The 16,494-nt window shown below is 35.1% G+C and overlaps 1 protein-coding gene across 7 annotated transcripts in view; it reads right to left on the minus strand.

Annotated features, from left to right (window-relative positions):
* LOC129253464 (HEAT repeat-containing protein 5B) overlaps positions 1-16,494 on the minus strand; it is a 63,155-nt gene that overhangs the window by 22,923 nt on the left and 23,738 nt on the right. For 3 of the 7 annotated variants that reach the window (XM_054891850.1, XM_054891849.1, XM_054891848.1), the window contains exon 1: positions 9,838-10,804. The exons of 1 other annotated variant lie outside the window; for it this stretch is intronic. In XM_054891850.1, the coding sequence (XP_054747825.1) occupies positions 9,838-9,905 (68 nt within the window). In that variant the 5' untranslated portion in view covers positions 9,906-10,804. Of the gene's footprint in view, positions 1-9,837; positions 10,805-16,494 lie in introns of those variants that run through there. 3 more of the 7 variants (XM_054891847.1, XM_054891844.1, XM_054891846.1) reach the window with 3 other exon arrangements.

Here is a 16,494-nt window from a genome sequence, read left to right on the forward strand (position 1 = left end):
ATTTGTGGCGTGCATCTTGATGTCGTTCCACCAATGCAGAGGCCCACAGTTTTAAGCTGACCCCGAAAGCCAAATTGTTTCTTTATGAGGAGCTTTTTCATGGAGCAATTGGAGGCAATGGCAATGCCTACCGAGGGGTGACCGAAACTTTTTCGTTCATTTTTGCTTGCATCCATGGAGATTCAAACCTACATGCTCCCGAATGGTAGTCACGCACCAACCCATTCGGCTACGGCTGCCGCAACGAATAAGAAGTTTTAACTTGCCCCAAATAGCACTAGAACTCCACAACTATCAGCCGATATGTTTCACACAAGCACATTCGGTTACGATGATCGCTTTACCAGATGTACACCTGCAAAGGAACTGGAATTCTCACATATAGTATGCATAAGGTGATATCTGCACCTTTATTTATTTCCGAGGTCCATCATCCTCATGATTTTTGAAGGTTTTGATCTCAGCTCATGAAATAACGATCTAACACCTCATTTTTATTGTAATAAATATTTTAAGTTTTTGTCTTTTTGGAGAGAATTTATATGTATTTAACTCTTACAAAACCCTCTAAGCTCTTCGTTTTGATCCCAGTGTAACAAGGTGGGTCAGTCTTCAGTCAGAGGCCTTCTTGCTCTTTCTCTATAACCACCAACAGGAACCGCATCGAATATCTCTCTGATCCACTACCACTCCATAGTGCTCGGTGCATGTTAATAAATCTGGGGTCCCTTGACAATAGACGTACCCTTCAGTCTTTGATGTTATTTATGATTCTGTTGATTGTCCCGAAGTTCTTGTACAGATTGGCTTCAATGTTCCTCACGAAATTTTACGATTTACTATTCATTTAACGTCAAAACAGTCAAATCAAGCTACTATAATTTTTCCTTTATTACGAGGGTCCATAGTGAGTTATATAGTATATACAGACTACTCGATCTAGATTTTGCTGTGCCATGATTTCTTTCCCATTCGAGAATTGCTTCCCACTATTCATAATAGCTCTCTTTTGTTTCAGCATGTAAGATTTAAATAAATATATGTATCGAGTCGGTAAGACTTTTGTAATCATAGACTCAAATAAATTAATAAATGTAAAAAAATTAAATGAAGTGAAATATTTTCAGAGCTGGATCGTTTGAATTCATTCGGACGACATGAACTAGCCAGTGAAGTCGCTGGATCTTTATTCGCTGCAAATATATTTGTCATTGAAAAACGCATAAAATTCATCTTTTTTGTGATATTTCCCGTCCTCTATGCGCCAAGATCTATAAATCTTCAAGAGATTCTTTCTCACGAACACTTCAAGCGCAGCTTCAGCGAACGTTGTCATCATCCAAGCTTCTGCGCCATACAGTAGGATGGGCATAACGAGAGGCCTATAAAATTTGATTTGTCGAAGTTCACCGAGAGTGGCTTTACTACTCAATTACCTTATTATTCACCTTTTCTGAGCGAAGTTTTTTTGAAGTTTCGCGTTGGTTTGGACCAAAATGCTATTTTTGTGGGATCAAGGGGATCAACTTTATTTCGAAAACCTTACGTGAAGGAAGGAAATTTTCTACCCAGGTGTTCATTATACTACATTCCTTCGGGAACATTATGCAGGGTTATGAACCAAACCTTGACTATACGAGAAAATACGTATGAATTGGTAGTTATATCGTATCAATTTTGAATTCTTATTGCGTCTAATTTACATCTTTTCGCATTTGTCATTTGATCACCCTAGTAAATACATCACATACTGATTAGTACATATTCGCACTCTAATAATTATATTTATTTAGTAAGTAAAGCGGCCGCGATGATCTGTGCGCTATGGTTTTCGCAATGCCAAGGCTGATTTATCTGCGCCGCTAAAAGCATTACGCACACCAAACACAATGCGATATGTCATAGACTACTTACTTGTACGCTCAATTTAAATTTCGATGCCAATTAAATGTGCTCATACATTTGTATTTATGTCTGTCGTTTGGTCGGTCATCCAGCTGCATAAGTGAGTCATAGGATGTGCGAATGAAATGAGAGCACCGCGGAACAATAATGAATTTTTTCTAATAAAATGATATACAGTGGTGGTCAAAATAAGAGCAGCGCAACATATTATATCGCTCCAAATTAATTTTAGATAATAATAAAAATATAATTTATTAATTAAAAAATAGTTTAGATGATGTCAAAGACTATATAACTTTCAAACTGTGTACGAAAATTTAAAAAATTAAAAAGTTCTCATCAACATTTTGACTTCTTAGTCAGAACCTTTAGAAAAATTCTGGGCATGCAGTTTGCAACTTTGTGCAAGTTTACCTTTACTTGGTGTTTGGCCAAGCTCCATCTACTATTTGTGGAGTGCGTCTTGATATTTTCCCACAAATGGAGGGAGCTTCAGTTTTGTGCCGACTACGAACGGCAGATGGTTTTTCAGGAGGAGCTTCTTCATGGCAGAAATATGCTCGGAGGTTTGCTATTGTCCGCCGACTATGAGGCGCTATTAGAAAAAAAACTTTTTTCTATCATTTAGTGTTTCGTACTTGGAATTTCGCACAGTATTACGAGTAACGAAGATTGAACGGCTATAAAACCGCACACCCAGAATTTTTTTCTAAACTAACATTTTTCCACTTTCGCTTGCCTGATCATTGCAGCGTATTCCCTGCCGAAATCTTGGTAATCTCTGAAAGCCTTTTAGTGCTAAATAAAAGCGTAGTCACAGTTAGAGAAATCTTCATTTACTCCGATAGTCAGGCAGCTCTGAAATAGCTCCTATCATGTAAAAACTCGTCTAAGACCGTAAAAGAGTGTTAAAAATTATTAAAAATACTTGCAAAGTATTTTTCTAGTAACCAACTCTCGGTGCCAGGAGTAACATTAAAGGTAACTGTAAGGCAGATGACTTAGCTAGATTGGACTCCTCGCTCTAAATTAGTCAGTACAAGGTCGACATACCCATGCTCTAGCAACTTGTAAACTTTTAATAGACAGACGCATCATTGCTGTTGTAAATTCCAACTGGAAACAGTTCAACACCTGCGCTATCAGTAAACAAACGTGGCCCGAATGGAACAAGGGTCGCACGCACTAAGAGTCTACTTAAATTAAGTAGAAAGGATCTAAGAATCGTAGTAGGTGTGCTATCTGGGCACTGTCTAATAGGAAGACATGCCAGTAGATTAGAGGCACCCTCCATGACTATTGTATAAGCTGTCAGGCAATAGAAAAGGAAGATACAGTCGAACACCTTCTATGCGGGTTCTATGGCTCTGTGTAGAAGACAATTGAGATTCCTAGGTCTCGCTTTTCTGGATAACATTGCGGATGTGGCGAATCTTAAACTAGTTTAACTAATCTTAAAACAGTTTTTTCAAGGCCACACAATGATTTAGAGAGGACCAAGTAGAGTAAGGATAGGATAGTTCCGGTTGTATCACAAGCGGCCTCTAACTGGTCTAGCCACTTCACCTAACCTAGCCTAAAATTTGTCCGACTAAAAAGTTTGAAAATTTGATGAACATTTTTTGGACTTTTTAAAATGTTTTACAAAGTTTGAAAGTTATATAGTATTTATTGCAGCGCGAACTGTATTTTTATATAAAAACAATTAAATAAAAAATAATTAAGCAGACAAGGCTTTGCAGTATTATGACATGCTGCTATTATTTTGACCGCCAGGGTGCACATGTGTGTATATCAGCAGCAGTTTTTAAAATTTATATAAACAATTTTAAATTAATCATACGCTCGAAAGAAATTTAATACTCTAGACATAGTGATCTTCAAAATAGCCGCTTCTACCTCTACAGTATACCGATCCCAGGCAATTGTAACGACTTCTGCTTAGAGCAGGGTAGTGGCAAAGCAGAGGTCGCATAAGTTAAACGTGTCGTTCTGGGCCAATCCCATTTCAGGTGCATGATATGGAGGGAGACAATGTTCGTAGCATTATTTTGGTCTTCCTGTGGGGGGTTGAGGCTTCCCATATAGTCTGTGCTTCCAGAGTCATTTTTCGTCTACTTGGGGAGTGCCAGAATAGAGCTTCAACTATTTTACCTAACTACACCTATTTTACCGCTTACACCTGCTAATATTCTAAAACTTTATCGACATTAAGTGAATTCAGATAAATGGCTTTTTAAAGGCTCTGTATAGAGCTTTGTATAAAATACTATAATAATAACCAAAGATTTTTCTTAGGTATAGAAGCTTTTATTCGCGCTTAATATACAAATTTTAAGCTTTAACGCAAATAACGGTAACGATGTAATTACAAAATATAAATACAGACAAACTCTAAATGTTACTCGTTATTTAATTTGAATTACACAAGCAAAAACTACTTTGATATAAATACTCAAGTATCTCATTAGACACGTGCCGTCATTAAATATGTTTGTATGTATTTTTATGTACATAAGTACTGATAATCGCATAAAAAGCTGTAAAATAATGCTTGCATATCCTTTTCTCGCTTACAACATCACACAAACTCATTTGTAGCCTCGTAAATTGCACCCACAAGTCAAAAGCAGACAAGATAAGCAAGCGGAGGGTAACAAATGTGAAGGTGCTTGCATGTGCCTACGTACTAAATACACAAATACCCAAGTATGTAGATACACATGTATGTGTGCTAAACTAGAAACAAAAATCCACCACAATTTATCACAAAATCTTACTTCTAATAGCAATACAGAAAAAAAAACAAGAACAACAACACTGAAACTCTTATGCGCTTTATGATGTGTTAATATGCGTGTAAATGTGTTTACGGCTTTGTATAATTATGAAAAAAATCTTCAAAATGAAATTATGCCACTCACTTAGAAATGCTGATAGGAATTTTGAACTAGAAACCTTTTACAAAAATGTCCTACTTATGTTAGAACAAGTGTGAGTATTTATTATGTAGTAGTTGTACCTACTCAACATAAAATGTTGACCTTTGGCATGAGTATGTGTACAGTTGAAAGTATATGTATGTATATGTAAGTAGACACGTATACTCACATGCACTATGCGTCAGGCAGCGATTCATGCGAAAAGTAACAACGCCTACATAAGGAATCACAATGCAGTGTCAAAAGCAGCACTGCCACCACCCACCCCACAGAATTTTAACTGAGGACAATATAAAATATAAAAATGAAAATAAAGTGGGAGCCAACGTCAAGCGAATAGTTAAGAAGCAGAGTGGGTGCTAAAACGATCAGGTCAAGTCAACGCACAAGCACTTGCAACGAAACCTAAGGATATGCGTGCTTGTAATATTATAAGCTGGCACATATTTGCTTGATTACTCCAAAAAACGTATCTTTGTGTAGGAGAGGTAAGGTATTAAACGCCTTTTCGTTAAAAAAATTGTATTTAAGTTTTTATTAAAATTAATATCTTAAGGGGGGGGGGTAGGGTCACAAAATCGAAATTTTTTTTCTTCACTCATCTTATAGTAAATCATTTCAAGAATGTTGTGTCAAAATTTTAAATGGATCGGAGCAGAACTCTCAAAGTTATAGCCTTTGTAGGCACTCTACCTCGAATGCGGAGCATCGATAATTTCTCAAAGTCATTTTTTCAAACGCGTTTTTCCCGAAACGACTTCTTAAAAGTCGGTGCCAATCACAACTCCGAAACTATTCAACCGATTCTTTTCAAATTTGGCACACGTTTTCTAAATCAAAAATACCTCCCCCCTACACTGTTTTTTTTTATTTTTTGTTTTTTAAGGTTGTTTTTCACTTACAAATATGGCGAAATTTTTCGCCAAAAATGCTCGTTTTACGTTTTTTTGCCACCAAAACTACAAAAATGAAAAAAAAAAATTTTATTAATGTAGGGGGGAGCATTACGTCATACTTTAACTGAAAAATTCGACTTTTTTAGTTTCAGATGATTCTACGACGAATGCCGATTGGCACCGCAGAGCACCTCTCGAAAAACATATCTCCAAAAAAACTCTGTCATGGGCTTATTTGTCAATATTTTATTATTAATTTTTTTTTAAAAACTTATTGAAAAGATGTACAATAACATGCAACTGATTTTATTAAAGTATCTTAAGCCATATTTCTGTAAAAAATTCACAAAAAAAGTGGTTTTTAGCGCTAAACCCTACCTCCCCCTTAAGAATATTCTGTCAAAATTTCAAGTCGATCGGAAAAAAATGGCTGAAGTTATGAGTACTTCAGCCTGGTGAAAGGAATTCAGAAAGTGTAGCCTAAAAAGATAGAAACAAGATTGCGCCCATCAGAGAGTGCGTGACGCCACATTGGCTGAGTTGTGCAGTGTTGCCAACCAATTGTTCTTCGCAATAAATTTAGTGGCTTTTTCATATAACAAAATGCGAAAATTTTTAAATTTGGTGTTTGCTTCTTATTTTTAATTTAAAGCTACCGAAACTGCAAGTTAAAAAAAAACTTTATTATTAAACAAAAGAAGGTTAAAAAAGGTCACTCAAGGTCACTCTGAGATTTTAGTGCTAATGAAAATTTGTTGATTCTTATCAAATTTGATATTTTCAAATTCTAAATTTAATCTTTTGCTCCTTTTAAGGTATGCAAGAATATTAAATGGCCTTCTCTCAACTCTTCTTAACATTGAAAACCTTTTTACACATTTTCAAAAGCGTTTGAATTTACTGAATGCGAATTAAAACCATAAAGGTGTAATCGTTTCCTCCGGTCCACAATCCGTAGTGGGACATAGGGCATCAAAAGGTATATTTATAGTAAAATTAAGCAACAAATACTACTGAAAAACTATAACGGCATTTGTACAAAAAGAGTACCTTATCTTGATGCATAACCTAAAATATAGCAAAAAGTCTTTCTCTTAACAAAAAACTCATAAATTAAATTGTACACATTTTAAAGACAATTTGCAACGCATACAAAGTTCTTTTAGTAGATCAATAAATATTTGGTATTTTATTTTCTTTAAATGGGCTTTTTAGTGCGTTTTTATATCCAAATCTAGGCAACACTGCAGTAGCGAGAGAGAAATTTGACTGCTGAAAGTAGAAGAACACCAACAATAACCGCAATCGCGGACAATGCGTAAAAAGTAAAGCTAAATAAAACTGTGTGAATTATTGAACTAATTTTTAAAAAATGTACATTTTTCAAAATTATAAACATTACTTTTTAATTAAAACAGGTTAGAAAAATGTCATGAAGAAAGAACGAAAACTCCGAGACTAAATAACAAAACAAATGCTAAATCAAGTTACGAAAATGGTAATCTGGCCATACTGGTGCTAATACGACGTCACTCTTTGTCAAATTCGCTGAGAGCAAAGTAACGGTACCATGATAGGCGCCATCTCATTATGCTTTCCATCAGACTGTTAAGCGGCTCCCAGCGAATTTAAGGAATCAGCTATTCGCTCGAGGAGGATGTGACAGCGATTTCTTTGCGACGTGTGAACATAAGCGGACACAATTCTGCTGCCGAATTCCCTGTGACGTGGCAGCAGAAGTTACTCTCACAATTTTGTTTGTAATCTATCATCCTTGGTATTTAAGCGTCCATTGCGCCAAGCCGAGTTTCTTGACCGGCTCGATTTCAAAGTGTTTTTCTACAACTTCTTATTCAAAATCTACTGGAGCAATATTTTTGAAATTTTGTACAGGACTTTCTCAACTAATTATTGTTAATATTAATCTTGTTATTATTAATCTTACAATAACAAATTAGCCGATTTTTTGTTTTAACGTAAATTGATTTTTTGCTTCCAAGTGCACCGGAAAATTTTTAAATCAAAAACAAGAGTCTTCCCATGGATGCATCGAGAAATACATCTCTTAATAAATACGCTTACATTTTTTTTGGTTTAGATTATTATGTTGCGAGTTAAGGTTAGTGCTAAGTTCACAGTCGTAAAATTTAGCCAGCAACAGCATTTGGCTTGCCATGAAATGTTGCTAGCAACATTGATTGTCAAATGAGAGGAAGCGTCAAATTTATGGACATCGCCCCAGAAGCAGTTGGCGAATTTTGGAAAGAAAAGTGTTTTTAACCAATTTAAAACACAAAAAATATGAAGAAAATTTACTTACACTGTTTTCGAAGACGTTTTGCCTTAAAGTGTCATATCCTCGGGATATTCGAACTCAAGCATAACTGTCAATTTTAAATGGCATGTGCATTTTAAACATTGCCGAGAGGTACCCACAAAATTTTACGCATATTTCACGGCAATCCTAATTGTAGACATTTTGACAGCCATTTCATGTGAAACACGAACTTAGTACTATACTTTATGAAGTACAACGGAAACTGCTTTTTTCAAGGTACCTCCGGAGATTCACTGTTACTCGCTCAATGTCCAATATTTTTCAATGAAAATTAAAAAAAAAATTTGCTGAAATGTTGCATTATTATATGGAATTTGACTAAGTAAACTAACACTATCTGTATCGGCAAAAAAAACTTTACAGCATGCATTTTTTCGGCAAATTAACATTATGAGCGCTAGCTGAAATTTTTGGTCAGTAGTCTTACCCGTGGCGGGATAATAGCGCGAAATTAAAATCCTACACTATGTAGATTGTTCCGTTGCCAAACGTTGTGTTGAAAATGACGCGGAACACTTTGCGCAAGCCACTCACATAAATCAAGTAGACTTAAGAACTCCAGCTAATTAACCGCACAAAGTGCAGTACATTTTCAGATTTGGCTCTGGATATGCTCGAAAAGTTATCTCAAGCGAAATGAAAATAAAGAAATGGAAACAGAAAAAAAAAAACAAGACAATAAAATATTAAAACACAGTATATATTTCTCAAATCGGCCGCCGTAGCCATATGGGGTTGTGCATTACTACCATACCGTAGAGTACGAGATCCGGGAACTGTGGTTATGAAATACCAAATGATAGAAAAGCTTTTCCTAATAGCGGTCGATCCTCAGGCAATGGGAAACCTCTGAGTGTGTTTCTGCTATGGAAAAATTCCTCATAAAAACCATTTGCCATTGAGAAATGACATAAAAACGTAGCCCCTTTCATTTGTGGAAAAAAAATTCTCAAAAATTAACGCGATTTTTGAGCGATTACATACTTACACTATATTATACTAAAATTTATTGGGATAAAAATCTGCATACCTTCAAGTTTGCCAAAGATTCTGATTAAAAATTTAAAAAATTTTGAAGAAAGTTCTTTGAAGTTTGTTAAATTTTTGAACTTTGATTTATACGATTTTTGTTATTCAATGAACTATTTTTTATGTGAGAAGTGTGAGAAATTAAAAAAAAATACCACAAAAAATATTACAAATATTCTAAAAAGATAAAGTGACTTAATTATGTGAGCACAAACTTTAGAAATACTGGATATGAAGTTTTTTCGCACTTTAAATTTTGTAAAAGTGGTTGATTTTTGATATTTTTTGTTCACGGTGTCATGCATTTTCTTTTATTAAAAGAATGCTTGTTTTTTTCATTTTGGATTATGCCACTTTTGAAGAGCATATCAATCGTTTGCTGGACGTCATAACACAAAAAAACAAAAATTTGAGAAAAAAAACCCTAGCTAAGTAAATGCCCAGGTAAATACACATTTTCATCTAATAAGATACAGTTAGTAGAAATCGCCGTGAATTTTTCACACAGAAAAAAGAAGAGCTGCTGGTGATTTCTGCATATTTATTTACATTTTTTTTTTTTGTTTTTTGGATTATGGCATTTTTGCAGCAAACGGGCAAAATGTGTTATGTTTGTATGCACCCCGTTTGTCTATGGTTTATAATAAACAAACTATTTATAGAGTTAAAAGTTACTTAAAACTGATGCATATTTAAAATGTGCATATGTATGTATGTACTTATGTACCTTCTCGCTTCGGTGATGACTTTACGCAAAAACTGTGGTGTGCGTGCAAAATTCGGCAAATTCTCCATTTTTGTTCAAAGACAGGTGTTGACCAGGTGTTTCACAAAATTCTGACACTAGTTATTGGATTTTTTATAATTATATCATATATTATTTCACTATACCACAAAAATGTTCACTCACACAATAATAGTTGTGTGTTTGATTCAATTCAAAATTTTTTAGTTTTACATATTTATTTACGATCTCTACATTCTGTGATTTATGTCGTTCCGTTTCTCTATTCAATAACAGTATTTGAAATATTTAAGCAAATATATTTATTGTTTGCCCAAATCACCAAACAAATCTAATTCACGACTCACCAACTGCCTCTGCTTGAACGCAAACAAAACACACACACAAAAACACGACGGGACATACGGCAATGACCACAACAACAATGACTGGTACGATGTTTGCGTTGATATTCTTTTGGCCGCAATCTCTTTGCCATTTGCCTTCAATTCTTTATATTTTCTTTTCAAAAGTTTCCGAAGAAATCAATAATTAACGAACCGATGGTGTCGATGCAGATGAATAAAAGAAAAGTCGGTTCGAGCAAAAAACAAACACATTGAACTGTAACAATTAATGATAAATTATTATGCTTAATATGATTTTTTCACATTTGTATCTTCAAGATTCTTTGAGCATTTTAATTACGTGCAGCGCACCAACAGATACCCTTTCATAAATTTTTAAGCAGTAACACAGATAAATATACATATACATAAGCTATTGATACTGGTACACATGCACAGATGTAAGGTTGGTATAAGCATAGGAAAATAAATTCTCACATTATTTTTCACAAAGAAAAAAATGTTAATGGTTTTTCACATTTCACTATTTCACTCAGTATTCTTCTATTCTAGACTGACGCACATCGTGCGCATTCACAATTCCGATTAGAGCATCCGCTGCCTCTTGCAGCGAAAAATTGACTGGCTCGTGCTGTTTGCCTGTTTGACTGAGCTGCCTCGTTGACGTTGCACACTTGCTCACCGACAATAGGTTTGTTCTTATACTTTTCCAGTCAAAGTGAGGACTTATTTCATTTTGTATGACAAAAACAAAAAAATAATAATATATTACAAATAATATGAGCTCGGTTTTTGCACATACAGATGTTTTTACAATACATAAAAAAAGAATCTTAATAGAATAATTGGGATTTCTTCTTTTTTGACTAGCAAACTTTTACAATTCAGGAAACAACAAACTTAAACTTTTGCGAAGAAATCGATCATTGGGAGGAATATATAAAACAGAAATGTAGTTGGATATTATTATTTTTTTATTACAATCTGGTAGATAATTTCATGGCATTTATTTTTGGAATATGATATCCTGCATATGTCCGCTACGGCTACAAGTTACATGGTCCATTCGATCAGTCCAATAGCGCTCACCATTCACCCTAATGGCAGCGCTTTCCTCATTTCGAAAGAAATAAGAATAATAATGCCGCCAGTGTGTCAACCACACGTAAAATGGGCGAAGTGCCCTATAAACCTGTTAATTTTTTCAAAGTAAATTTCCACCATTTGGAAGCATTGTTCCGACATTTCATGACGATTCATGAAGACTTGTCAAACTGAACAGAAATGCCACCACAGTTTGCCATTCTCAGCTGTCAAACCAAAACCTCGATAGTTCTCATGCAGCTAAAAAACACCCTACAGGATGCTTTCCATTTCAATTCAACCGGGCTATTCGGGTCATGTTCTCGATTTCGATGTTACTCAAATATGTTGCTCTCTGGTCAAAATAATGAGACACGTATTTTTTTTTTCGCCTGAAAAAACTTTTTTTCAAGATTTATCGGCAATTTTGTTTTTCGGGTCAAAATCGATTTTTTTTAATTATATAAGAAAACAGTTTTTTTAAATGCTCATAACTTAGTCAAAAATGAACCGATTTTAATGATTCTGGGTTCAAAATGATCGTCATTACTTGCACGAGCGACTTCATGTAGAAACAATTGCAGTAGTTGAACATTTTTTATTTTGCAAAAACATGCACTTAAAGCATGCGTTTTTATGCTTTTTAGAGTCTGTTTCTCTTTGATTGTGAATACTGTCAAATCTTCAGATATTTTTACTGCTGGGTACCACAGAAGGCTTAGAATTTTAAACACTTTTTAAGCAAAACAATTTTATTCTTTCTGTGGTACTAAACATTAGAATGATGCAGGAAAAGTATCTTCCTAAGTCAATTTACTGAAAAAACTTATTTGTGTACCATATAACTTGAATTTCAAAATTCTTAAATTAAATTTTTTTTTATTTGTCTAAATCGCAATCAGCTGATTTTTGCCAGCTGTTTCTGCACTTGCAAATACTTACAAGAAAATATTTTTCCAGCACTTTCTAAAATGTCAACAATAAAACTCCATAGTTGCAAATAATTGCTACAAATTATTCGGTACAAAAACACACCTAATACGAGCAGCGACAAGAAAATACAAGTGACGCTACGACACCATTCCATTCCGGAGCGATAGCTGCGGCGCAGCGATCCCCATCAAGCATATACACATGTATGTATGTATAAACATATATTGTTGTTGCCCAAAAAGTCGCATGTTCGGTGGTGCCTGCGTCCGCAAAGAGTCAACCAACAAAAACACAAACATCAACGTCTTATTGTGCTACAAACAGAACAACTCAAATACATGAGTGTTTTAGGAGGCGGTGGGTGGTGCAGAATGGTGGCCCAGTTTGTTATTGCTATGTAATGGTGGTGGTGGTAATGAGCGAGTTGAGTACATTTATTTGGCTCTCATGTGCTGGCATAGTGCTGTAGGGCATGGAAAATGGCAAAGTAAGAATACGAGTATAAGGTTTGAGGCCGCACAACAATGTGACTGCGACAACCGAAGAAAGCATACAGGAAAGAAAAAAAATTTTGTACAAAATCATGCGAACAAAATGCATAAATGTTATTTATATGTACACACATAGGCATGTATATATGTGTACCTATGGGTGTTCTAGCCTTTCAGAATTTTCTCATTTTATTCATCAAGAATATACTAACTAATGTATGCTCATTAGGGTGACAGTTATTTTTCTCCATGACTGCTTCTGTTCATGATTCACACAATTTGCGAAGTTTGTAGCATTATACAAAAAAAATTATTTGGACATTATATATTTTAGGCAAAGCAAATATAATAATAAATATTTAATAAAAAATTAAATTTTTTTTTTTTAATTTTTCATCTATTACTATTTGATAACACCACAAATGTTATTTAACGATTGGAATAATTACAGAATGAAAAATTAAATAACATTTTTTTTAAATTATTCAAATTGTTTACCATGACCCGAAATGAACTCATTTGTATAGTTTCACAAACTTCGAAAAATTTTGACGACACATTATTTTTCCCCATAATGAGGCTGCCACCCTAGCTTACATACATAATTCATATACCCTTGGTTTTGTATGTACTGACGCCGGGTCTCAACTTTCATTGCAATTTTCCATGTTTTCATTTATTCTCACATTTGCCAATTCTTCTGCGTTGTGGCTGCACAATTTCATCTCCAGTGTTTATTTCATGTTTTTGTTTTTTTGTTTGCTTTCATCTCTTGCTACTTTTTCTACAGCAAAGTGCTTTATAAAGTGTAAAGGCAAAATTTTATTTGCATTTCCTTGCTGCCGACTGGAGACAATGGGACTGAGCTAAAATATTTGTGTGCAAATATTTTACAATAGAAATTTTCATATAAACGCACAATACATATAAAAAAATAAATTAATTTAAATTTAATTTATGTGTTTGGTTATTTTTATTTGCATACACATAAACGGACAAAGATTGATAAATTTGAACTTAGTTATTTTTATTGATTTACAATATAATTTAGTTTCAGATTTTATATTGCGTATAGGAATAAGTTTCCACCCTCGTAAAAGAGGTGTCACTGGTGATATTTTTTTGTGTTTACTCCATATTACTAGAGTGATGGTGATTTGAAGGTGTAAGAGGTGAAGGAGACCTCAGATAAGGCCTCGATCGCAGTGGTTGACATTCGTTTGAAGCGTAAAGATTATTTTTTATCTGACGTCAAAAATGTCTACGTTCGTCCCGAAAAAAACAGCATTGCGGGAAGTTTCGATGCTTCCAAAGTGGTAATTTCGATACGATAAGGATCGAACGAACGAAGGGGCACCGAAGATACTCAACTACAATAATTATCGGATGAAAACGCATTCCGAACTCTTGCTGATATGTCTAAAGAATTGGATGTTGACAGATCAGCCGTCGGTAAACGTTTGCACGCGATGGGAATGGTCCAGAAAGCAGGTAAGTGGGTGCCACATCAATTGAAGAATAGGGATATCGACAGACGTTTGGTGACGTGTGAGATGCTTCTTGAACGGCAGAAAAGAAAAGGTTTCCTGTATCGCAATGCCACTGGCGATGAAAAATGGATCTATTATGATAACCCTAAGCGTCGAAAATGCCTCCCAGTTGAACCAGGTCCATTGACAGCGAAAAAAATATTCATGCTTCAAAGAAGGTTGTCATCTATTATGAACTCCTTAATGTATTTGAAACCATCACTGGCGATCGTTACTGACTGCAGCTAATGCATTTGAATCGAGCACTCAAAGAAAAGCGGCTGGAATGGGACGGTGGACATGACAAACTGATTTTACTGCATGACAACGCCAGGCCACACGTTGCTAATTCGGTCCGGAAATATTAAGAGGGACTGAAATGGGAAATCTTGCCCCACCCGCTCTATTCCCCAGACATTGCACCTTTGAATTACCATCTGTTCCGATCAATGCCGACAGCCCTTATTGGAGAGAGATTGACTTCTTACGAGAGCATCGCAAATTGGCTCAATAATGGATCAAGTCAAAAGAACTCCAAATTTTTGTCAAAGGAAACCGTATAAGGCCTGAAAGATGGATTAAAGTTTTAGCTTCCAATGGCACATACTTCATATAATATCATGTATTATTTAATAGTTCAAATAATTCGTAACTCTGGCTAAGAAAGGACGGAACTTGGCAACTTACTCCCATACCCAATATAAAAACTAATTTATTTACAAAAGATTTGAGGCATTAACCAAAAACTTCACAAATAATGCAAAAACGATGAAATTATTCCAGTTAGTTGTTAATCTAAAATCGGTTATTTATTTTGCTTTTTCTTTTCTTTGCTCTCTTATGAGGAACCAACAATAATAGCTCATAATTTCTTCACACCACCCTTGGTAACGTTGCTCTATTACCTTCATTTGTTGGTAGAATCTTTCCCCGTGCTCATCACTTTTAGCTCCGAAAGTACCTTCTACTCAAATATGAACGAGACGGTATCAATAAAACGGTCCGCGGATGACATATGGCAAAAATAAATTTTTTATTTTTTAGTAAGACTGTTATAAGCTTACATGGCAAATTTCAGCGTGATATGTCACATAGTTTGTTTTCTGTGCTACTGTGAACAAGTCAAGCTCGAGTGTGTTCTTCGAATTCTCTTTTATGACTTCAATTGTCTCAAAATGTTTTCCACGGAGCGGCAACTTGAGCTTTGGAAACAGGAAAAAGTCACATGGAGCCATATTAGGCGAATACGGTGCTTGCGGAACGATATTAACATTATTTTTGTTCAAATAATCGCGAACAAGACGTGATGTGTGAGCTGGTGCATTATCGTGATGCAAGAACCATGACTTGTTGTCCCACAATTCCTTCTTTTTAAGACGAATGTTCTCGCGCAAACGCTTTAAAACGTCTAAATAATATTCAGCGTTAACTGATTTTGCGATTTGTGCGATTTTCAAGCACAATTTCCTTTACTTTTCCGATGTTTTCGTCGTTTACTGATGTCGCTGGACGACGTTCATGAGGCAAGTTTTCAACCGATGTACGGCCCTCTTTGAACGATTTGTACCACTGGAAAACACGTGCACGCGATAGAGCAGAGTCCCCATAGGTTGTCTGCAACATTTTTAAGGCGTCTGAAGCCGAAATTTTGATGGAATAACAAAATTTCAAACAAATTCTTTGTTCAACTTGAATTTCCATCGTTAAATTCGAAGAACACACTCGAGCTTGACTTGTTTACAGTAGCACAGAAAACAAACTATGTGACATATCACGCTGAAATTTGCCATGTAAGCTTATAACAGTCCTACCATCCAACAAAAAATTTATTTTTGCCATATGTCATCCGCGGACCGTTTTATTGATACCGTCTCGTTCATATTTGAGTAGAAGGTATGTGGAAAGAAATTCAAATCCGAAGATAAGAGGTGAATTTCTAAAGACATATTTACTCCCACAAGCCGCAGTAATATCGAATCGAACTAATTTCTTTTAATCTAAGTTTCGGCGTCCAAGTAAGTTAAACGTCTCAAAGAATGCAAGAATTTTTTAAATATTTAACTGGAAACAAAAGACTCAAGCAGCAAACTGATTATCAACTAATTTTACGTTTCTTTTCACGTAGTTGTTTTTCATTATAAAAATCCAGACGCACACCACAAACTAAAAAAAAAGCATGTGCATCACTAAGCTCTTATACACAAAATTCTCATGCGGAATCAATAGATTTGTTCGTCAAGAGAACTTTCCCTTTCA

Source organism: Anastrepha obliqua, chromosome 1 (genome assembly GCF_027943255.1).
Source record: "Anastrepha obliqua isolate idAnaObli1 chromosome 1, idAnaObli1_1.0, whole genome shotgun sequence".
In the NCBI taxonomy this organism is placed as follows: Eukaryota; Metazoa; Arthropoda; class Insecta; order Diptera; family Tephritidae; genus Anastrepha; species Anastrepha obliqua.